This window comes from Elgaria multicarinata, chromosome 4 (genome assembly GCF_023053635.1).
Source record: "Elgaria multicarinata webbii isolate HBS135686 ecotype San Diego chromosome 4, rElgMul1.1.pri, whole genome shotgun sequence".
Classification (NCBI taxonomy): Eukaryota; Metazoa; Chordata; class Lepidosauria; order Squamata; family Anguidae; genus Elgaria; species Elgaria multicarinata.
This window is the reverse complement of record NC_086174.1, coordinates 24,409,469-24,434,304: the sequence shown is the minus strand read 5'-3', so window position 1 is coordinate 24,434,304 and position 24,836 is coordinate 24,409,469. Positions and strand designations below refer to the sequence as shown.

Genomic DNA, 24,836 nt, shown 5'->3' with positions numbered 1-24,836 from the left:
ATTCCATCTGTTCAGCCAAGAGAACAATATCCTTGAATAAATTGCAGTGTAGCCAGTCCTGCATATGGTGCAAGTTCCCCTGTTGCTTTACTGTTTCGCTCTTTACTGTGACAGTGTGAAAATGTGTCTGAACTCTGTTCTCAGTACCTGATTGTGTGTTTTTGTTTACAGGGGGGTAATAGGAAAGCAAGGGTACCAATGTCAAGGTAAGGAAAACTAATGAAATGTATTTACTGTGCATTGGTCCCTGGAACAGAATGGTGATTAATGGCTTAGAGGATATTTGCACCCACACAGATTTTTTGAATATATCCAGTAGTTCATAGAATCATAGAATAGTAGAGTTGGAAGGGGCCTATAAGGCCATCGTGTCCAACCCCCTGCTCAATGCAGGAATTCACCTTAAAGTTTAAATTTTTGTGAAACGCCCAGAGAGCTTCAGCTATTGGGCGGTATAAAAATGTAATAAATAAATAAATAAATAAATAAATAAATAAATAAAATAAAAGCATCCCTGACAGATGGTTGTCCAGCTGCCTCTTCAAGGCCTCTAGTGTTGGAGAGCCCACAACCTCCCTAGGTAATTGATTCCATTGTGGTACGGCTCTAACAGTCAGGATTTTTTCCCTGATGTCTAGCCGGAATCTGTCTTCCTGTAACTTGAGCCCATTATTCCGTGTCCTGCACTCTGGGGATGATCAAGAAGAGATCCTGGCCCTCCTCTGTGTGACAACCGTTCAAGTATTTGAAGAGTGCAATCATGTCTCCCCTCAATCTTCTCTTCTCCAGGCTAAACATGCCCAGTTCTTTCAGGCTCTCCTTCTAGGGCTTTGTTCCCAGACCCCTGATCATCATCATTGTCCTCCTCTGAACCCCCTCCAGCTTGTCTGCATCCTTCTTGAACTGTGGTGCCCAGAACTGGATGCAGGACAGAGCCAAATTCCATTTTGGAGACGTTGGGTGGGGGGCCTGCATTCCAGTGATGGGCAGGGCTGATCTGGATGCCCCCAGATCGATTATGGTTAGAAAAATAAAGCTGAGAAAATGTGAGCCGTCACCCTGATCCCTTAGTTCTTTTCTGCATGCAGAAGAGTTGTTCTTTGTGTGCAGACACCATGGGGTGCTACCACACAAAAAGAAGAGAAGAAGATACACAGCTCTACTCTCCATGTGCAGTAACCTATGTGGAATTCTGAGCATAAGAGGAGCCCTGGTGGGACAGACCAAAGTGAATCCATTCTGGGTTTTGTCAGAACTAGCCAGAACTCTAAAGAAGCTATCCAAATGGGTTCAGCACCTTGGATAGTTCCTTTAGAGTTCTGGTTGGTTCTGACTAAAACCCAAAATGGATTTACCATCCCACCAAAATCAGAGCCGCTAGCCTCCACTAGTTCCATCTAGTCCAGTGTCCTGCTTTTAACAATGGCCAACCAGATGCCTCTGGGAAGCCCACCATGAGTAGGGCTTGAAGGAAATAGCCATCTCCAGCTGTTGACCCCCAAAAGTGGGTGCACTCCTGTGAGGTGCACATGAGTAATAAAGGTGTCCCGTGCAGATTGGTAGAGTGGATCAGCATATATTTCCATATATGCAAATAGTCAATGCGGAAATGGGCACCGTGGCTGTGCAGTCTGGGTAGCCACTCTCTCCTCTCTGATTGGCTGTCTTCATGCAGTAGCAAAAGTGCATACCAAAATCCATACCAAAATACTATGCGTAGTTCTGCAGAGGGCTCTTTTACCCACAGCATTCATTTATTTCTATATTTAAAATATTTCTAGGCCACCTTTCAGGGCAGATGCCCCCTTCCCAAGGCAGCTTATAACATTAAAATAGACAGATACAATTTCATAAAAACAATTTCTAAAATAACAACAAAAACATATACATATAATCAGGGGAAGGCCAGAGTAAACAAGGCGGTTTTCAGGGTCTTCCTGAAAACATGCTACAATGGGGCCTGACATACCCTTGACGGCAACCCATTCCGGAGGTGTGGGGCCACTGCAGGACAGGCCCACACTAAAACTTCCTGACAGTAAGATCCGTACAACAGTAGAACAATCTACCCACAGAGGTTGTGGGTTCTTCATCTCCGGAGGTTTTTAAGAAGAGACTGGACGGCCACGTCTCACGGATGATTTAATTGGTTTTCCTGCACATTGCAGAAGGTTGGACCGCATGATCTTTGTGGTCCCTTCCAACTCCACAATTCTATGATTCGATGTCCTTTGGATTAGGCTTTGTATCTGGTGAAGATCCAGGCCAAGTCCACATGAAGGGTTATTTCAGGGCACCATCCTATGCATGTTTAGATCGAAGAAAGTGCTACAACTCCCAGCATGCCCTAGCCAACACTGTTAGCTGGGGAATGCTTGAAGTTGTAGCAACCCCCCCCCCCCAAACTCGGTCTAACCATGCATCGGATTGCACCCTCCATTTAATAAATCCTTTGCTTATCAATTTTTTTTAAAAAAAATAGTAATATAAATTCAACAATGAAATCAAACCGAAAGTGTAGATACTCATAATAGTCTAAGAAACTGGTGTAGTGGTTAGAGCGTTGGACTGGGAGTCAGGAGATCCAGGTTCTAGTCCCTACTTGACCATGGAAGCTTACTGGGTGACTTTGGGCCAGTCACAGACTCTCAGCCCAACCTACCTCACAGGGTTGTTATTATTATTATCATTATTATTATTATTTATTACATTTATATACCACCCCATAGCCGAAGCTCTCTGGGCGGTTTACAAATGTTGTCATGAGGATAAAATGGAGAGGAGGCAGAAGGTTATGTATGCCGCCTTGGGTTCCTTGGAGGAAAAAAGGTGGGGTGTAAATGTAATGAATAACTAAATAAACTGTGTCAGGGAGTATAAAAAGGTTTGACTATCTAGACATCTTACAAAAGTTGTGCCATGTCCAAAACGTCCACCCTTGTGAGCAACTTGCTGGGGTGTTTGCAGTGGGCAGACGAACCTCCTAGAAAAGGGGGTAGGCACCCTGGTGGCCTTCAGATATTTTGGACTACAACTCCCACAATCCCTGACCATTGGCCATCCTGGCTGGGCCTTATGGGAGTTGTAGTCCAACAAAACATCTTTATTTTAATTCTTTCACTGTGGACAAAATAAGAAAACCGCCTTTGTGGAAATTCAGGCTGTCACAATTTCTCTTGTTTACAGTTTGCACTTGCGTAGTCCACAAGCGATGCCATGAGCTTATAATAACAAAATGCGCTGGTTTGAAGAAGCAGGAAGCCCACGACGAGGTAAATATTTACGAAAAAATGGCCTAGATAAAAGGAAGCTGTGTTTTTGTGTGGGTTTTTTATTATTTATTTTGGTCAGTTCAAGTCATTGCCACCTCCCCTATCTACCGAGAGAGAAAGAGAGAGACAGAGAGACAGAGAGAAGACAGAGAGAGACAGAGAGACAGAGAGAAGCGTCTTGTTTGTATCATTCTAGACTCTGTTAAATACATCATTTATTTTTGTGTGGCCAGAGAATGGCTGTGGCTAATTTCTATGGGAACTAGTATTATTGTTTGTTTTAAAGAAAGCCAAGCTTAGTATGGTAAAGCAACAGTCAGATATGTGCTGAAGCCTCAAATTATTATTATTATTATTATTATTATTATTATTATTATTATTTATTTATTTATTTATTTATATAGCACCATCAATGTACATGGTGCTGTACAGAGTAAAACAGTAAATAGCAAGACTCTGCCGCATAGGCTTACAATCTAATAAAATCATAGTAAAACAATAAGGAGGGGAAGAGAATGCAAACAGGCACAGGGTAGGGTAGAACTAACAGTATAAAGTCTGCACAACATCAAGTTTTAAAAGCTTTAGGAAAAAGAAAAGTTTTTAGTTGAGCTTTAAAAGCTGCGATTGAACTTGTAGTTCTCAAATGTTCTGGAAGAGCGTTCCAGTGCTAACTTCTCTTGGGACTGCCACTGAAAGCAGTGGCCGTGCTGTCTTCACTCTCCTCTTCCTCACAGCCTGTCCTGTGGAGCATAGGGCTGCCCCCCCCCTGCCCCCCACTTCCCTGCAAGCAAGGTGAATAGTACCCAAGGCCATTCAGTTCCTCTCCTTCTCTGTAGCAGTAAAAATACAACAGCAGCAGCAGCATATTATGGGCACAATCCTATGCATATTTAGGCAGGAAAGTAATCCTACAATTCCCAGCATTCCCCAGCTAGCATGGATGGCTGGGGAATGCTTGGAGTTGTAAGACTTTTTCCTGTCTAAGGATAATGCCTTAGATAACTAACAAACGAAGCTGACTTATACTGAGTCAGACTATTGAACCATTTAGCCCAGCATTGTCTACACTGACTGACAGCAGCTCTCCAGGCTTTCAGGGTAGAGTTTTTCCAGCCGTTATTGGAGATGCCTGGAGACTGAACCTGAGATCTTCTGCATGCAAAGCAGGTGCTCTGCCACTGAGCCACGGCCCCTCCATAAAAATAAATAAAAAATCACTGGCTTTTCATGACAACATAAGAACCTGAGAAGATCCCAGCAGGATCAGACCAAGGGTCCAACTAGCCCAGAAGGTGTTGACGTAGAGACCAGCCAGCTGTCAACAGGAGACCTGCAAGCAGGACATGAATGCAACAGCACTCTCCCACCCATGTTCCCCAGCAAGTAGTGTACATACGCATACTGCCTCTGATGCTAGAGGTAGTATAGATGTGCCGCTTAGCCATTGACAGCCTTCTCCTCCAGGAATTTGTCCAACCCCCTTTTAAAGCCATCCAAATTAGTGGCCATCACTACGTCTTGTGGTGGTGCATTTCATATACAACCTAAAGTGGCTCCCTTGCTCTGCCTAATGGGTAAGGTCCGGCCCTCCTCTTCCCCCAAGTTGCAAACAGCACTGAGAAGCAAGGGCAGGAAAACACAACGTGATGTTCATGGCACGTCTTTCATTGTCTGTTGTTACAGTGGGGAGGGCATGCAGCTGCTGTTTTCTCTGGCAGTGCTGCGTTTGGGGTAACATCCAGTTCCACCCACATTATGAAGAGCCACTTACCTTCTGCATGAAAGTTAATTACAATTTAATTTCATTGTTATGTGATCGTACCTTAAGCGGCTGAGCAGTGGGAACTTCACGGATGCAAGCATTTCCCAAGCCTGGTTTCCTCTGAGCGAGGTCATTGGAGACTTCAGGCATTCTGTAATATTTGCATTTATTTACAAATATACAGGTTGAGCGTAGGTGGAGATTCACAGTTTAACACCCTAACAGACACTTCTCCCCCATTAGATTTCTGGGAGGGGGGGGGACACTTGTAGCACATAGAGCGCACCAACGAAATCCCCCAGCTGTTCCCTTCCTTCAGACTGGCCCAATTCACACAGTCACAGCAGAGAAAATAAGCCACAGTGGTTTATTCCCACTGCTGCACTTGCCATTCGCATGCCACGAAAATTTTGACCATTCTCATTCAATTTGATAGAAAAGAAATTGCTTTCGAAAATAATTCAAAGGAGAAGAAATTTCAGAGAAATTCTCATGGGTTCACTTCCGGGCTCGTGTGCTTATTTTACTTATGAGTTCACTGAGGAGTGTGTGTGAGTGTCCTGTCTTTCATTGTACAGTCATTTCTCTGGCGGCCTGTAGCCTCCTTGGCTTCTCGCACTTCCCACCCGGGGCAAGACATCATGAATTTATTCCTCCCATAGGACCTTTTCAGATCAGGAAGTGCAGGCAGCCTGGGAGACTGGGTAGCGCACTGGTGAGATGTGTAATAGAAAGAAAAATATAGGCAGTGCCCTCAGATATCTCACAATGATTAAGGTCAGAAACACCAGTTAAGGGCAAAAACACCACCCACACACATTCAAAATAAATTATAAAATGCCCTGAAAATGAGGCAGAAAAATGGCGGCCCATTTTATCGGGAACGAAAACTTTAAGGAAATTCCTGAGATTTTTCTTTTCTTACCCCTAGAGATTAAAGTACACTTTTCAGAATTTTCTCACATTTTCTTCACCATTATTTTTTGTGGTGACTGCATTGCCTCTCCTCAATGCCCTGGAGTGATCTCATAGGTATATGGAGGATGAATAATGGAGGCCAGCCTGCCGACATGGTTGATGCTGTTGCCACATGCATTGGCAGTGCAAAAGACCCCCCTAAAACCCTTGGGGGGGGGAGGAAGGAAAGAAGCTGCCCTCTTTTGTATCTGGTCATTCTAGTATAGCTCCTGCAGCTTTAACTGTTGTGATGAAGAGGGAATTTCAGCAGGTGCTGCATACATACAAGTGACACCTGGCGAAATTCCCTTTGCTATAGGACTGTTAAAGATACAGCAGCCCTGTCCTCTTTTCCATATGGTCACCCTATGCTAGGGCTTAATTGCCCATTCAACACCAGGCCGTCCCAAAATAGTTTGTGTTAGCTCACAACTATATATTGTTACTGGGGAAATCCATCCCACTCACCCCACCTCCTGTGACTTTGAGGATTGCAGCTAAATTCAGAGGGAACTGAGATCTCTGAATGGGACGTGTGTGTATGGCCGGTGACCTCATTATCCCTGCTAATCAAAACGTCCTGGCATTCCCATCCTGTGAGCCCTTTCTGTGCTACACCCCTGGATAGCCACCACGTTGTTGTCAAATGAGCGTTGTACTTTCATACTCTGTGTTATCCCTTAAGCTTTGCGCTCCTATATTCCTGCTTTTCCAAAACTTGTTACCTCACGTCAGATGGTGATCTACCAACCTCTGCCATGGCAGGATCTACACTACTGCTTTATAGCAGTTTTGACAACTCTTGGGGCCCAGGACACACTCCAGATACCGTTTCCAAAACTGTTACAACGCGCTTTAAAGCAGTAGTGTAGATCCGGCCCATGTCTCTCTGCTAGCCAAGGATCTTGGAATTCCTGTGTTGATTTACATTCTCGGGCTCCAGGAAGCTTTAAGGCATTTTGGAACGGGTGCTTTTATTGTTTGAAGGACTCCTGGAAATAAGCCAGTGAAAAGAGGATTCTTTGGAGCTGGGGAGCATACAACATCTTTCCATGTGCAACTGGCAACTCCTTTAAACAACCGGTTGGTTGTTTATGAAGCAAGCGTCATTCGTTTAGGGCAGTGACTTTTCCAAACGGTATTTTGTACAATCCAGGGCTCCTTCAGAATGACGAGAAGTTTTCCAATAAGACCAGTAATGGCAGAAAAGCCTTTCTTAAGATGCAATCCTATACATCTTTAGCTGGGAAAAAAGTCCTACAACTCTCATCATGCCCCAGCCAGCAGTACTGGCTGTGGAATACTGGGAGTTGCAGGACTTTGGTCTGTCCAAACGTGCTTCCGATTGCACCCTTAATCAGTTAGGATTTGTGCCCACTGAGCACCCTCAATCTACATTGTGCTGTTTCCTTCCCCCAAAATCAATTTTCCTGAAGTTGTCTTTGTACTTCTGCAAATCTTGAGGTTTCCCCAGGCCCACTGAATTCTCCCCCTTGTGTGTGGATGAAGCTGTTTTGGATCAGCATGTGAGGAATCAAAAAATAATTTTGAAATTACTATGTAATGGCAGGGGTGTGTGGAATTTTTGGCTCAAAGTCTGCATTACCTCATTTCAAAACTTCCACTGTTTCACCCTATCCTGGTCACCCAAATATATTAGGGTGACGGTGAAAAAGAGGACAGGGCTCCTGCATCTTTAACAGTTGCATAGAAAAGAGAATTTTAGCAGGGGTTATTTGTATGCAGGCAGCACCTGGTGAAAATCCCTCTTCATCACAGCAGTTCAACCTGCAGAAGCCCTGCCCTCTTAACCAGATACAAAAAGGGCAGGGCTCCTACAGGTTGAACTGCTGTGATGAAGAGGGAATTTCAACAGGTGCCGCACGCATACAAATGACACCTGCTAAAATTCCCTTTTCTATACAATTGTTAAAGGTGCAGGAGCCCTGTTCTTCTTTCCATATGGTCACCCTATAATATAGGCGAGAGCCACCCTATTCTCTCTCTCTCTCTCTCTCTCTCACACACACACACACACACACAGAGCCATTTACATTCACCCATTCACACACACACCCTTTTCTCACGCACTTTCTATGATAAGTAATGTTAAGTCATTGACTGGAAAAGATCCGAGGACCAGTGTGTGTGTGTGCTCTCATGCTTTGCTCTTTTCGCTCCAGGTGGGCTCCCAGCGCTTCAGTGTCAACATGCCTCACAAGTTCAGCATTCACAATTACAAAGTGCCCACCTTCTGTGACCACTGTGGTTCGTTGCTTTGGGGGCTTCTGAGACAAGGTTTACAATGCAAAGGTAAGGTGTGTTCCTGCGTTGCAGCCTGGGTGTCTTCCAGTGCAGTCCTATGCATGTCTGCTGAGAAGTTAATCCCATTGTGTTCAGAGGGTCTTACTCCCAGGTAAATGGGACTAGGATTGCAGCCTTAGCTTTTCTGCTAGCATGAGACAATGTATAATTTTAGCAAGTAATAAGAGTCCCCATCCCTGATCAGGTAAAGTACTTAAGCCAGAAGCCCACACATAGTCATGTCCCGTCTGGAGGAATCATTCTCAGACAACGATCTGGTGCCTGAGCCAGATGTCCCTGGGGAGCAAGATACTTCAGGGGATCCTGGGGCTCAGCAAGAAGGTCCTGAGGCCTTAGGAGAGAGGACTTCTGATCTTCCCCCTCAAAAGGTGGAAAGTTTTGCTTTCAAGTCAGAGAGGAGTGCTAAGCCTACCGCCCAGGCTCCGAAAAGGCCGATGCCTGAAAGTACAGGCTCAGATCAGGGCCAGGCAAAGGAGTGCCCGCTTGCAGAAAAGGCATCCTTGGGAGCAAGGTCCTCCTCACAAGGAGAACTTTTGCCAGTGGGTCTGAAATGAATGGCCCTGGGAGGATCTCAGGAGCTTCCGGCCATATAAGCCTAACCATTGCTGGAAACAATATCTTTTACTAGCTTGAGCATCTTTGCTCCATGATTGAACTTTCATGCTACTCACCTTGGACTCCTGCTTAACTCTGCTTCTTGGATTGCATATTGCATGGGGTGACCATATGGAAAGGAGGACAGGGCTCCTGTATCTCTAACAGTTGTATAGAAAAGGGGATTTCAGCAGGTGTCATTTGGTGAAATTCCCTCTCCACCACAACAGTTAAAACTGCAGGACCTACACTAGAGTGACCAGATACAAAAGAGGGCAGGGCTCCTGCAGCTTTAACTGTTGTGATGAAGAGGGAATTTCACCAGGTGCTGCATGAATACAAACAATCCAGAGGGAGAGGCGGGTAACATAATAATAATAATAATAATAATAATAATAATAATAATAATAATAATAATACGACACCTGCTGGAATTCCCTTTTCTATGCAACTGTTAAAGATACAGGAGCCCTGTCCTCCTTTCCATATGGTCACCCTAATATTGTATCTGACTGCTTAGCTGTGATTACTGGCTTGCTGTTGGATTGCTCCTAACCCAATGCTGAGCCTGAACCAGTCATAGCAGGATACACAATGGGTTGGATCCAAGATTGTTAGTTCCACCAGTGGAAGGGTACCACTGGCAGGACAGGACTGCCCTGCCTTGGGCTCTCCTCCAGATCTGCTCTGGAGAGTTCCCCAACCCTCCAGAGCAGATTTGGAGAAGGCATGGGTAGCTGCAGGGGAGAAAGAGAGGGTGGAAAGACCTGTTAGCCCACCCACTTGGGTGGGCAAAAGAAAATAATGCTTTTCCTCCAAAGGGTGCAGTATTGTATACAGTATTAGCGTGCTTACAATTTGTATTCTTTTTTGCCTCCACTAGAGGGCGCTCCAATATAAAGTATTACACTAGCATAAACAAGCATCTGAATGTGAAGCAGCCCAATTATTTGCTGCTTACTTTTCTATATTTCAAGCCAGAACTCACTGAAATATTTGTCATATGAGGAATATGTGAAGTTCTTCACGTTTGGGAGAGAAGTTGAGATTTTAAAAATTCAAATGCGGAAGAAAGCAAAATTGACAGACTCAGACATCCCTACCAGAGGAATTTCTGAATGGTTGTAACAGAATGATAGACAAGATGGACCTCTCTCTGAGCTTTCAATGGTGGCTAGTACTGATGGCCATATGCTACCTTCAGTATCAGAGACAGTAGGCCTATGTACACTAGTTGCTGGGGACCGTGGGCAGGAGGGTGCTGTTGCAGTCATGTCCTGCTTAACAGCTGGTTGGCCACTGTATGAATAGAATGCTGGACTAGATGGACTCTTGGTCTGATCCAGCAGGGCTCTTTTATGCTCTTCACAGGAAGGCAATTCTTGGGTTCTTAGAATGTCTTTAACAGGCTATGTCCTGAACACACAAATTCCCAGCATAGCCCTTTCCTGTTGAAACCACTTTCTCATGACAAGAAATATTGATACACTTCAGAACCCTTACAATCAGATGAGGGCAACAAGGATGATCAGGGGTCTGGAAACAAAGCCCTATGAGGAGAGACTGAAAGAACTGGGCATGTTTAGCCTGCAGAAGAGAAGACTGAAGGGAGACCTGATCGCACTCTTCAAATACTTGAAAGGTTGTCACACAGAGGAGGGCCAGGATCTCTTCTCGATCCTCCCAGAGTGCAGGACATGGAATAATGGGCTCAAGTTACAGGAAGACAGATTCTGGCTGGACATCAGGAAAAACTTCCTGACTGTTAGAGCAGTACGACAATGGAACAAATGACCTAGGGAGGTTGTGGGCTCTCCCACACTAGAGGCCTTCAAGAGGCAGCTGGTCAGCCATCTATCAGGGATGCTTCAAGGTGGATTCCTGCATTGAGCAGGGGGTTGGACTCGATGGCCTTAGAGGCCCCTTCCAACTCTACTGTTCTATGATTCTATGGATCTTCCTAGATGGTAGATACTGATACTTCAAGGCAACCTAATCTAATTTCACCATCTCTCCCTGCTTGCTTTAAATTACAGTTTGCAAGATGAATGTACATAGACGCTGTGAAACAAACGTGGCACCCAACTGCGGAGTGGATGCTCGAGGGATAGCTAAAGTCCTCGCGGATCTTGGCGTCACTCCAGATAAGATCACTAATAGTGGACAAAGGAGGAAGAAGGTAATCCAAGGAACCATCTCAAATATGAACAAGTGATCGTTCTGCACTGTCAAAAATGAGAGCCATGGGAAATTTGCAAAAAACAAATGGGGAAATTTGCAAACCCAATGCCAGCGCGCGTCCAGCAGTTTGAGAGCATTTTCGGTAGGCCCATTCTTGCGCTGTGAACGGGGCAGGCTCACATGTTTTGCGAGCAGAAATGGAATTCTTGTACGTTCTGTTTTCACGTCACACTTAATGCATACTGTACAGCTACACCTTCTCTTTAAGTAATTAAAGGCATGGGGGGAGGATATTGGGGGAGGGTGTTGCAGCACAGGGAGGGGAGATTCCTGCACAGCTAGGAATGATGATGATGATGATGATGATGATGATGATGTTCATTGGTCCCAATGGAAACTTTTTTCCTAATGTTCTTAGCTGTGTTGGAGGTCTGGTGGGGGCAGGCACAGCAAGGGAGGGATGGGATAAAAGCCCCCACCCCCATGCACTGCAAGTCTCTCCCCCAAATCCTCCCACAGCTGTAATTACGTAAATCAAATCAGAAGGCACAGCTACTTACTACTCGTTAAACATAACATATAAGTTGGCCCTTGGACTCATTTGACCTCAGTAACATTGAAGTCATGGGGGCCTTTATTATTTTTCAATTGTCAGAAGGAGTCATTCTTGTCAGAAAGCCATGTAAACATCAAAGTCACTAACTTTGAAGTCTCCTTCTGGGAAGACATGTGAACATAAATAGTCTTATCTGGTTGCGAAACTGGCAAGAGATCATTCCTTGTCTGATGTTCCCTCTCAGCCCTCCATGACATTGTAATGATGACAAATGGAATGGCGCTGAAATAACATTCTTCTGGAAGAGAATTAGATTCAGCAGATGTTTGCAAAGTCGCTTGGTGGAAGCTGATCCACGTTGGGACAAAAAGAAAAGAAATCACAAACGATCTCAGGAAATGGGGACAGTTGTACGAAGAGTTACAAGTATCTTCTGTGCAATTCCATGTGTGGCTGTTCAGAAGTATGTCTCACTGAGTACTCTGGGACTTCCCCCTCCCCCTTACTGAATTGCAGTTTATGTGTCCTGACAGCCTTGCAGGGCCTTCTCGGTGGAAGTGGTGACCGTAGCACCGGTTTCTCACTGGAGCTTTCTGGGGCTGGTCGTCCCAGCCCCATCCAGAAGCGATGCTTTGCTGGAGGCCCTTGGGCCGGCCAACCATACTCCTGAAGGCGATGGGGCATAGATCAGGAGTTAAGGACTCAGGCAGGTTAGAGAAGCAGTGTGGTGTAGTGGTTAGACTGCTGGACTGGGACTTGGGAGATCCAGGTTCTAGTCCCCTCCCAGCTGTGAAGCTCACTTGGGGTGAAAACCTGCCTGGGCCCACGAGAGCAGCAGACGCCCCGCACCCGGCACTCACAGGCCCAGGCGATCACACCCGGCAAATTTTCACCCCAACACCAATTGCACAGGACAGGGCGGAACAAAGACCTTTCCCCCCATTGCATTAAAGGCAGCTGTCATTAAAACAGTGGGGGGAAATACGCAATTTCCCCAGCCTTGGGGAAAATTGCGTTTCTCTTCCTTAACACTCCCCACATGCTGATGGGGGCCTTCAAAGTCCCTATTAACAGGCGCAGGGGAGAAACACAACCCCCCATCTTCAAAAAGGGCAAAAAGGAGGAACCTGGGAACTACAGACCAGTCAGTCTGACATCCATTCCTGGGGAAATTCTGGAGCAGATTGTAAAGAAGTCAATCTGTAAGCACCTTGAAAACAATGCAGTGATTACTAGGTGGTTTTGGGTCAGTTACTGTCAGCCTAACCTACCTCACAGGGTTGTTGTATCGATAAAAATGGAGAAGAGGAGGAGGGCATTGAAAGCCGACTTGGGCTCCGTTCAAGTAGAAAAAACGGTGGGATATAAATGTAATAACAACAACAACAATTCCTTGGCAAAGCCTATCAAGTCTGTCTAGAAAAACCACCACGAGCAAGAAAAGAGAGATTATAAGGGGAGATCTCAGGACTGCACACTCTAGCATCAAGATGGACATCTTGTTAGTCATTAGCAACTTTAGTCATTACCACACGTCATGCTAATATTCTTCCCTTACCATGAACAGCCCCAGAATGATTTACATGCTTTTCACAGGCGATCTCCCACCCAGAAAACGTATAGGGCCAGACCTCCTCCACATCACCAGCAGAGCTACATCACATGCCTTCCGAGCATTCTCCTGGCACAAATCATGCAGCATTGGGAAATCTGCATTTGGCAAAGATCAGCATTAGCTCAAGGGTTCTCATCTTTCGCTGAACCAAATCTGGCCGAAATCCACCCAAACTCTGCTCTTGAACAGCTCCTGTTCATATTCAATCACGGTTGTGTTTTGATTGGTGCTAAGTAAATTCTCACCTTCCTTTCGGGCAAGATGGGAATTCAGTACAGAAAGTTAAGAACTTATTTCAGAACTTCGTTTTGATGCAGTTGTTTTTTAGGGTTCCTGTATGTGACTCAACTTGAATTTTAGCTAGATTCCCCCGCCCCCACTGTGCATTTGGTCAGTGTAGCCGTGTTTATCATGCTGAAAATGTGACTTTCTCCAACAAATTGTGTTTTCACACACAATGAATCCAAAAAATTCTTTTTGAAGTTGAATTGCCAGGCTAGTCGATCCGTGACGTGGGTGGCAATTCCAGTATTTTCAGTTGCCTTCCTCTTTTTGTGTAGCAGCTTTGTTATTTGGGATTGCTTCATTGCTCTCTCATGAATGTCATGTCAGAAGAACACCCTTACAATGGCTAAGTGTCTCTTTTGTCGGCCTGTTCTTAGCTCGTTCCAGGTGCAGAGACTCAACCTCCGGTTCCTGGATCGTCACCAGGAGAAGATGACCGGTCAAAGTCAGCACCAACTTCCCCGTGTGATCAAGGTTCACCGACTTATTTTCTACTGATAAATATGCTGCATTCTTTTGGTTGCCTCACTGAACCACAACATTGTAAACATTTAACAAAAGACATAACGGACTGCCTTATCCTGAGTGAGATTATTGGTCCACCTGGTCAGTAGGGGTGAGCGAACTCACCCACATCCACTCTTGTCCCATCGCCCCTGCCATCCACCCCCGCTCGTCGGACTGTGTGAGCTTCTTCTGAGGCTTGGCCTTGCTGGATGCCCACTTGTCAGCTCTCGCGCTCGCTGCCAAAATTGCACACTTCCCCTCACTGTGTTTGTGGGGCCTTTACAGCCGCCATTAACACAGCAGAGAGAAGTGCGCAATTTCCGGAGCCGCCATTGTGCACAGAGGTCCATGCTCATGCTGCAGGTGCCTGACTGGGTTTGGGTGGGTGGGTGGGGAAATGCAGGGGAGTCTGTGAGACTCCTGGACTCATTCAGATGCTCACAACATCCCTACTAGTCAGGTACTATCTACAGTGATCCGTAGTATCTCTCCAAGCTCTTAGGTGGGGCCCTTCCCAGCATTTGTACCTAACATCCCTTTAACAGTGAAAGGGATCTTATTATAAGAGTAAAGGCACAAAGGCTCCGTTCGGGCCTTTACTTTTGCTGAAGTGGGGCCTTTATGGATGCTGTTTTCGCAACGGGAAATTCTGTAATTTCTGGGGCCTCTGTTGTTGCACAGAATGGAGGCTCTGGACAAGGCTGGTTGGGCTTGCAACGTCATCGGATGCTTGCCAAGTCTCAAAGGAATCTCACGGGGCACCACGAGCAGGGGTGAACAGACATGAGGTGAGCATCCGACGAATCAGACCCGGGTGAGTTCCCCCATCTCTAGTCATAACCAGCACTTTGAATTGTGCCTGGGAACGGACCTGTAGCCAGTGAAGCCATTGTGACTATGGAGTCATGTGCTCCTTGCAATTATCATTTTGGCTGTAACCTAAGAAGTGCCTGGCTGGATCAGGCCAAGGGTCCATCTAGTCCAGCACTCTGTTCACCCACTGGCCAACCAGCCGTTGGCCAGGGACCAACAAAGCAGGACATGGTGCACACAGGCTTACTGCCTTGAATTTTGGAGAAAGCACACAACCATCAGGGCTAGTAGCCATTGATAGCCTTTTCCTCCAGGAATTTATCCAACCCCTTTTAAAGCCATCCAAATTGGTGGCCATCACTACATCTTGTGGTAGTGAGTTCCATAATTTAACATTTTGGACCAGCTGAAGTTTCTGAACAGTTTTCAAAGACAACTCCATGTAGAGTGTGTTCCAGTAGTCCAAGCAGGATGTAACTGAATCATGTGTGACCATGGCGAGATCTGTCATTACCATTTTGCTCTTTTCTCAGAAATCAAAGAACTTGAAAATAACATTAGGAAAGCGTTATCCTTTGACAATCGAGGAGAGGAGCACAGGGGAGCGGCAACCACCTCAGCTGACAACCAGCTTAACACACCAGGGGAGAACGGTGAAAATGGAGAGGTCAAAGCCCAGACGAAGCGCATGGGCCTCGAGGAGTTTAACTTCATTAAAGTGTTAGGAAAAGGCAGCTTTGGAAAGGTGGGCGGTGGCCTTTGATTGCCGCTTGACTGCGTTTGCTCTCTTACAAAAAACAAAAACAAAAAACATTACAAGAAGGCCATGAATGCACCTTCATATCCACTGTATAACCTGTGTCGTGCAGCATCATGGGAACTGTAGTTTCCCATGCGGTGTGCCTGTGGACCTTCACCACAGCCGCCAAAAAGGGGGTTTACAGGGAGGACGCATTAGGCCCAATCCATGCCAGGACAGTTATAGCAAATTCAGAGGCGTCTATACCTTGGCCTGCAGAGGTGACATCATCTTCCTGCGCATCAGGGATTGGAGGTAACTGGGTGAGCCCTGACTTGACAGGGGATAAGTCAAGATCACCAAAGTCAGTTTCATGGCTGAGTAGGGATATCAATTCGGGTTTCCTTGCTCCTCGTTGGACACTCCAGCCCCAAAGGTGTGTTGAACCTTTGGCCCACGGGCCAAATCCGGCCATCCAGGATTTCCCAGAAGGCCACATCCCCTTTCTGAATTCCTTTCATTGCCACAGCCTTTCCCCCCATTCTAAAAGTTTGAAATGCCCCTCCTAAGGCTTAAGAGCTTCAGTTTCGGGCCTTGGCCTTTTCCCCCTTGAACCCTGCCCAGCACTGCATTACGGCCTCTGTGACCTTGTTCAGACAACACGCTAAGCCATGGTGGTTAAGCATTTTGAGCTAAACATTATGGCTTAGCTTGTGAACCCTGACTTAGCATGTCGTGTGAACCATTCCTAACCATGGTGGCTACATAACCGCGGTTTAAACACACTCCCTAACCATTTGCTGCAAAAGGGTTATATTTATTTTATTTATCTATTATTTATTGCATTTTTATACTGCTCAATAGCTGACGCTCTCTGGGCGGTTCACAAAATTTAAAACCATTCAAAGTATAAAAGAAACAGTATAAAAACATGACATGAAATACAATATAAAAGCAGAAGTAGGATAAAATCAGCAGCAGTTCAGAAATTTAAAACAGCAAAGTTAAAATTAAATTTATAGACTGTTAAAATGCTGAGAGAGTAAAAAGGTCTTCACCTGGCATCTGAAAGAATATAGTGTAGATGCCAGGCGAACCTACTTAGGGAGCTCATTCCACAGCCGGGGTGCCACGGCAGAGAAGGCCCTCCTCCTAGTAGCCACCTGCCTCACTTCCTTTGGCAGGGGCTTGCGGAGAAGGACCCCTGAGGATGACCTTAGGGTCCGGGCAGGTACATATGGGAGGAGGCCTTCCTTCAGATAGCCTGGCCCCAAGCCGTTTAGGGCTTTAAATGGTAATACCAGCACTTTGAATCGGGCCTAGACCTGGACTGGCAGCCAGTGAAGTTGGAAAAGGACTGGCGTGATGTGCTCTCATTGGCCAGTGGTTAGCAGTCTAACCATGGCTTAGCGTGTTGTATGAACAGGCCCAGTGAGTTTCTCCCGAACTGAATTTGGCTCTCATTGTTTCAGTTACTAAGCACTTTAAGTGGAACCTCCTGCACCACGCTACTTTGATCTATGCACTGAGCCAGAAATGTGATGGCTGGCTACCAGTGGTGCTGCTCAGGACTGGGAATTCCCTGGCACACCAGTCTAAAGCCAGTGCAATGGGGAAAGGGGTCTGTGTAGTCCCTCCAGGTGGTGCCGTCATAAGCACCAAGCATGGATGAGTGGTTAGCACAGGGCATCCTTTCCCAACCTAGCACCCTCCATACATGTTTGATTACAATTCCCATTTTTCCAAACCAGTACATCCTGGCTGGAGATGATGCGAGTTGCAGTCAAACATATCTGTACGGCACCAGGTTAGGGAAAGTGGATATAGGGGATTGAGATGCAGGCGTACCTCCCTTCTCGGATGCTGGCTGTTCTTGCACATGTGACAATCTCTCACATTGTCTTACTCCATTTGGTGGTTCTTCGAATAGTTTAGCAAAGAACAGATGCCAGGCATGCATGCATCAAAAATGAGCCATGGAAATAACGGATAGTGATCTATTTTGTGTACAGCCTTACGGTGGTGAAGCCCATTTCCCATTTTTAAATTGGATTATTTTTTTTAAAATGTCAGTAAGTTGAAAGTATCTCTGGCAATTGAAATGCTAAGCTGTGGTTGGTGTCTTCTGTCGAGGTATCTGACTGCAGACAGTGCTCTGTAGGGGGTATTTCATTTATTCTCCCTCAAGGTGATTCCTGCTTCAGATTCCCTGATTTTGCAAGTCAAATAATGTGTTCATTTGTTTTCCCCACTTGCCAGCCATGCAAACTCAACAAGGCGTGTAAACGTTAGGCCATGTTTGCTCTGCCTCCTACCGCTGCTACGCTATAAAGAGGAGTTCAGGGGCGATTTTAATGGTGATGGAAGAGGCAGCGTTGAATCTCATTCTCTCAGTTGTAGACGTGTCACCACTCCTCGCTGCGAGAACAAATTAGATATTTATTTTCTCAGCAATTTATATGGAATTGGAAATCATTTGGAATCTGAAGTGGCAACCAAGTCAAGGTGTCCACCGTTCTAAGGCCCGAGAGAGTCCTGCTAAAAAATTTCTTTGGGGTAAAAGCCACAAGAACGTTTCCTTAGCCAGCCCAGTGTGTTGCGAATCTGCTTTTGATTTATGTCTGCAAACAGATCCGAAGTTTGCAATGCTATTCCCTACAGCTAATATGTAAATTACGAACATCTTTGTATGGACATTCAAAAGCGCTTAATTTTTCCATGGAAATATTTCCACTTTATAAATTCATTAATAGCAATGAATGGATACCAATTGCAAATACAATATTAGGCAAGTTTTCCTGTTTCAACATTGTAGATGAGGAGCTGTCAATATATCATGCACATTTCTTGGGGTTGCTAAAATTTATTAGTGTGTCAACAGTTTTCTGTGGTACTGTTTTTTCTCTCTCTTAAATTTAAACAATGTAAGGAAAGTCCATTCTCTGGTCTTTACGTTTTTACAAGCATTCCACTACAAAAATGTCTTCATAATGTAATATTTAAATTACATTAAGGGAGCAATCCTATGGACCCTGGACAGTGTCTGGTGGGGGCTATAGGATTTTTCAGATTCCTGAAAAGCACTCTGCCGACTCTTGCAGCAAAAGTGACCTTGGAAAGGGGGGAAAAGGGGCGGTTCTGTGAGTAGGGGAGGGGCCAGTTTATAAAGACTCCTCTGGCCTCCCCAGCCTCCTTCCCTCCCACTCTCCAGAGCCCCAGCTAGATGGTCAAAAAAACCCTGTCTAGCAAAAACAGAGGGGAAGAGTGCAGAGGAGGAGATTGCATCCACACTCCCCCCATTTTGCATAGGATGCCCATCAGCCTCTGAATTGAGGGGCTGATGGGTCTCCAAATAGGTTTACGGCCTAAGTGTGCTTTAATTCCCCCCCTCAAATATTTCAGTTCAGATGCATACGGTGTATTGAGCCAAAGCATTAACTTGACTCCGGTCAAGGAAGCTTGTAGTCTTGGCTTTATATTTGATTCCTCACTCTCCTTTATTCCTCATGTTGAGGCAGTAGCTAAATCCTGTCGTTTTTTCCTGTATAATATTGCCAGGATTCGATCATTTTTGTCTGTCTCCTCTGCCAAGACTCTTGTTCATGCACTGGTTATTTCTCGGTTGGACTACTGCAACCTTCTCCTCTCTGGCCTTCCTTCTTCTCACATCAGTCCGTTGGTTTCTGTCCACCACTCTGCTGCTAAGATCATCTTCTTGGCTCGCCTCTCTGACCATGTTACTCCGCTTCTGAAATCTCTTCATTGGCTTCCAATTCACTTCAGAATCCAATATAAACTTCTCCTGTTAACCTTCAAAGCTTTTCACGGTCTAGCTCCTTCCTATCTCTCCTCTCTCCTCTCACACTATTGCCCCGCTCGTGCTCTTCGCTCCTCTGATGCCATGTTTCTTGCCTGCCCAAGGGTCTCTACTTCCCTTGCTCAACTTCGTCCATTTTCTTCTGCTGCCCCTTACGCCTGGAACGCTCTTCCAGAACATCTGAGATCTACAAGCTCAATCACAGCTTTTAAAGCTCAGCTACAAACTTTTCTTTTTCCTAAAGCTTTTAAAACCTGATGTTGTTTGGACTTAATACTGTTAGTTTTACCCTACCCAGCGCCTGTATGCATTCTCTTCCCCTCCTTATTGCTTTACTATGATTTTATTAGAATGTAAGCCTATGCGGCAGGGTCTTGCTATTTACTGTTTTACGCTGTACAGCACCATGTACATTGATGGTGCTATATAAATAAATAATAATAATAATAATAATAATAATAATAATAATAGGAGTGCCTTTTTAAAGCTTTGTTGTTTACTAGAACACTGACATCTCTGTGAACCGACGTGTAACACTGGTGTATCTGCAGTGAACAGAAAGGCCACTGAAAGTGTGGAGTTACTTTAAGTAAGGTCCTAAATAGATTCCTAAGTTGTCAAGCCCAAATCTGAAAGCTCATTCACATGACCAAGCTAGCCTGGCGAGTGTGTAAGATATGTCAACACGTGGCTAAGTTTTAAGCCATGTAAAAAGAGTTTGTCCTTGGTTTTAGGTCATGCTAGCTGAGCTAAAAGGCAAGGATGAAGTATATGCCGTGAAAGTCTTAAAGAAAGATGTCATCCTACAAGATGATGATGTGGACTGTACGATGACAGAAAAACGGATTCTGGCTTTGGCACGGAAACATCCCTACTTAACACAGCTCTACTGCTGCTTCCAGACCAAGGTAGGTTAATTAAACCTATTTCCAACCTTGAGGTACAGAAGCTCACCAAAATCTGGTCTTCCCACGGCATGGGAAATTACTCGTAGAAGTGCATCAGAAATGTACAGTGCTGTAAGTGCTTTTTGGTTGCACTGGAATAGCTATTATATCACAGGTCCTGTGAGCTGTTGGATAAAGGAGATAATAGTATGTTTTCAGCTTAGCCAGAGAGCACTACCTTTGGGAAAGGATTCTTGTTTCAGAGGGGAAAAGTAGGACTGCGCTGGGACACACACACACCCCAACCCGCTTCAGAGGCCGACACAGAGCTTCCAAATCGATTCTGATCCACCTCAGCCGATTCAGGCCCAGTCTGACCCAATTCAGATCCAGATCCAAAGTGAGATCCAGATCTCTGAAGCGGGGTGGATGTTGTGATTTCCTGGGTGCCTGCCGAGCCGGGCAAGAGGCCAGCCAGAAGTCCATTGGAGTCCCCCCTGAGCCTGGTGAGCCACTGCCCCCACCTGCCTGCAGGACTTACCTGACCCATCCACTTACACCCGGAAACCATTCATCCTCTGAGATAGTCACTGTTTTTAAGGTGGAAGGCAGGGTTGGGACCTTTTAGATGTTGTCGGGCTCTAACTTCCATTATCCCTGACCATTAGTCGTGCTGGCTAAGGCTGATGGTATTTGGAATAACAACATCTGATGGTTCACGAGGACCCACGTTGTAAAGCATTATGAAAACAAACTGAAGCAACAGGACAGATCAGTGGAGACTGGTGGCTCCTATGTCAGTGGAGCAGTGAATCCACTCTGGGTTTCAGTCAGCACCCTAAAGGAGCTATCCAAAGTGCTGAAACCTATTCCAAAAATGGGTTCACCATCTTGGATAGGTCCTTTAGAGTTCTGACTGGTTTTTACTGAAACCCAGGGTGGGTTCACTGCCCCACTATAATAGGAGCCACCAACTTCCACTGTATCAGATGTAAGGTTAGGAAGAGCGAGACAGAGTTGCTTGGGAATTTCATCTTATACATAAAGGCCTGATCAGAAGCCAGCTATTTCCTGGTTTTCACACTTCTCCAAATGTTTTGAATCGATCCTTTGCAGTTTAAATGTTTCAAAATATGCACTTCAATAACTACTGAGAAATGGCGCATTTAAATATGGGGAGGAATTTGCAGATGACTGTAGGAATGGAAACATTGGTGAAAATGTGAATGTCATGTGGATTGCAAATAGATAAATTTGCAGTCCATCCTTTGAGCTATGCACCTACATATATTTAAGTATAATACAGAGCAACTTAAACGGAAGGGAGATTTAAAGTATAGGACACAATCCAGCAAAAGTAGTCACAATTAATTCAAACTGACGGCAACAAAATGGGACTTATTTGTGATTAACTTAAAGGCCCAGTGATTTCATGGGGACGAGGGAAAACTCTGAACCCTGTAAAGACAGATGATTATGAGAATTAATTATATGGGTATCTCCGTCACTTGAATCTTTGATGAAGGAGCTGTATTATTAATTATTTGAGAATGCCCGCATGGTCAAATTGTCTCTTGAGATACTTTCTGGTTGAGATGCTTGAGGAATGTGTAATAAGTGAATTCTGATAAGAATTGATTAGATCCGCACCCCCCGGCAAATGTGCAGATCTAAAGTGCAGTTATAAATGTGTGTTTTGTGAAAAGGCAAGATGAGAATGGCAAATTTTGAAAGAAAACAGGGTGTGTGTGGGAGGGGGGGTAGATAGAAAAAAACTCGTAAATCTGTATTTCAATGCAAATTTTCATGCAGCTATTTTTTTTAAAAAAATCACAGTTTATTGTGGAAATGGGATGGAACGGAGCAATTAGTTAACACACATGAAAGTGACACGCAGTGCAAAAAGATTGATTCACCCACCCCTACCTTCTATCTGTTGATACTTATGGTTCTACCAAGATGTTGCATTTTGCAGTGATGTTCCTATAACGTGAAATTTTGAATGGAATTCGTTTCCTTTATTGTGCATTAGGTCGAGCAGATAAAGAAAATATTAGTTACGGAAAGCTGCTTTGCCAAACATATTTTTTGTAAAGTCAATGGTTGCACAGTCCACTAGCAAATTCTCTGGTGCAAATTCCATTGAAATGAATGGGTTTTGTTTTCAGCATAACCGAAATGTAAGTTTTGCATTGGCGCTCAAGTGCCAGAAGATGGCACTGAAAGTGCAGAAAATCAACTCGTTTTGTTCTCCCCAATCTCTCTCTGGAGGAAACTGGCTGGTTACATAACTGCTTACAAAATACTGGTAGGCATTGCATGGTAATAAACTGTAAATCCTTTTTGAAGCGTTTGAAAGGACAAACACAAACATAGAAAGAGCTTATGGTTTTTATGTTGGGTGGATGGGATGTCTCTTTTCATCTGTCAAGCCCTGACACAAATGTAACAACTCTGGTTTACAGATCCTAAATAACAGGTCTGGGAAAGTTGGCACAAAATGCTAAGCCAGCAGCCATCAAGATCCTGAATTGTGATCTGTGAGCAAGCATGGTAGTTAGTACTTGCTGCCCAGTCACTCTCACTACAAGCAAGAGTTGCTAAACTAACCAGGAACTTAACAGGTTGGAAAGTTATGTCTGAACCTGGATCCTGGCTTATTTATTTATTTATTTATTTATTACATTTTTATACCGCCCAATAGCCGAAGCTCTCTAACAAGCCACCTAGTCATTCCTCTAACAAGCCAGGATCCATAAGCCACCTTCAAATTCTGGCTTGTCAGAGGAACGTCAAGCCAGCAGTCTGGGTTTGAATATAAAACCATTTTTTTTCCACCCCAGTCTGTTCTTGGTTACTTTAGCTGCTCCTCCTTGCAGGTGGAGCCAAGCAGGAGTGATTCCGCAGCACCAAGGAAGGCTGGTGGCTCCAGTATCAGTGGGGTGGTGAATCCACTCCTGGTTTCAGCCAGAACTAGTCAGAACTCCAAAGGAGCTGTCCAAGCACCTTGGAGAGCTCCTTTAAAGACCCAACTGAAACCCGGAGTGAATTCACCACCCCACTGACGTCGGAGCCACCAGCCTCCACTGAGCAGCCTGCATCAGCACACTAGCTCATTGATTAGCAAAAGGTAATTAGCATTTTGTGCAAATGAAGTCAACATCCCAGCACTGGATTAGAGATGGGGAGTTTCTTATATCTTCATCCCCCAACACACAATTTCTCATGCGGTAAAATGCAATGAGTATTCCTTGATGATGTTGATTTTTTAAAAAAGATGAAGTCTTAGATCATAATTTCTAATATGAGATGTGTTTTTAGAACTTAAAAACACACACATTGCAATTCCTGTCCCGTTTTCCCAATGTAGGCTCCCCATTTAGGATTTCTGCTTTGCAACAACGTTTGTGGACTACGAGCAAAAGAATGTCATAAATGCATGTAAGGAATTCAGTGCTCTGCTGAGTTTAGTGAAATCGCATTTCTAAGCTTGCGGGAGGTGGGGACACCTTAATCAGAATGTCTGAAACTTGCTCTTAATCCATAGCGATGTCTAGCCTGTAATGGCAATGGTGATATCCCCTGCAGAAAACTAGAACAATGTTTATAGAGCTGTATCAATCTTCATAGCCTGTCACATGTATGATCACAACCATCTTATCATAAGGCAGTTCAGGATGAGGCTCTTACTAGCAGATTGGGGTTGAGGCTGAATGATTGTGGCTTGGCTATCCAGTGAGATATGACTGTGGTAAGATTAGAATTAGGAAGTTCCTAATTCATACTCTTAGTCATAACACATCAGTAAAAGAGGGAGTAATACCAGTGTCTGCATCCGGCATCCTTGGGCAAATGCCAGGGGCCCAGATCTCCAAGGGGATAATGCCACCACAAATGCCTGTCCTTTGCCCTCTTCATTTATTTATTTATTTATTATAATTAGCTTTCTGTAATCCTTTTTGGCAGTTTTCCACCAAACAGCTTCCAGCTGCCATTTTTGTTCCCCACGCACCCACCCATCCAATGCCCCAGAGGTTGAGTCCTTCTGGTATATTGTGGATAAAAAAGTGGCCACTCCCACAAAAATGTATCGTGTTGCGGTCTCCTTTTCCTTTTTTCTTTCTTTTTGTCTTTTTTGCCCCCTTCCCATTTTCTTTCTTTCTCTTTTTTCTTTTTCTTTTATACACAATGCCCAGAATTACTCAACTTCTAGACCATGGGGTTGGGTAGGAAGAAAAGATGGCAGCCGGACGCTACTTGGTAGAGGACTGCCCAAAAAAGTTGAAAGAGAGGCACATTTTAAAATTTACCATGCACGTTGGGGGGTGCTCTCTCTCCCCCCCCCCCACTAATACACAATAGGAGTATACATTCTGGAAGCACAACATGTCCAGCAGTCCTCTTAATTATACAATAAATTTCAAAAATAATTTTGCCCTGTCCTTAAATCGTTGAATCCTTTCTGGATACTTTTATTGGGGAAAGTGCCTTTCCGTTTGTTATTTTGTCCACCCACGCAATAG

At 44.8% G+C, this 24,836-nt stretch overlaps 1 protein-coding gene across 2 annotated transcripts in view; it reads left to right on the top strand.

Moving 5' to 3' along the window:
* Nucleotides 1-24,836, top strand: part of PRKCE (protein kinase C epsilon) — a 375,307-nt gene that overhangs the window by 256,684 nt on the left and 93,787 nt on the right. For both annotated transcript variants that reach the window (XM_063123966.1, XM_063123967.1), the window contains exons 4-10: nt 172-206; nt 3,187-3,272; nt 8,178-8,307; nt 10,950-11,092; nt 13,928-14,024; nt 15,404-15,615; nt 20,161-20,334. In XM_063123966.1, the coding sequence (XP_062980036.1) occupies nt 172-206; nt 3,187-3,272; nt 8,178-8,307; nt 10,950-11,092; nt 13,928-14,024; nt 15,404-15,615; nt 20,161-20,334 (877 nt within the window). The remainder of the gene's footprint in view (nt 1-171; nt 207-3,186; nt 3,273-8,177; nt 8,308-10,949; nt 11,093-13,927; nt 14,025-15,403; nt 15,616-20,160; nt 20,335-24,836) is intronic.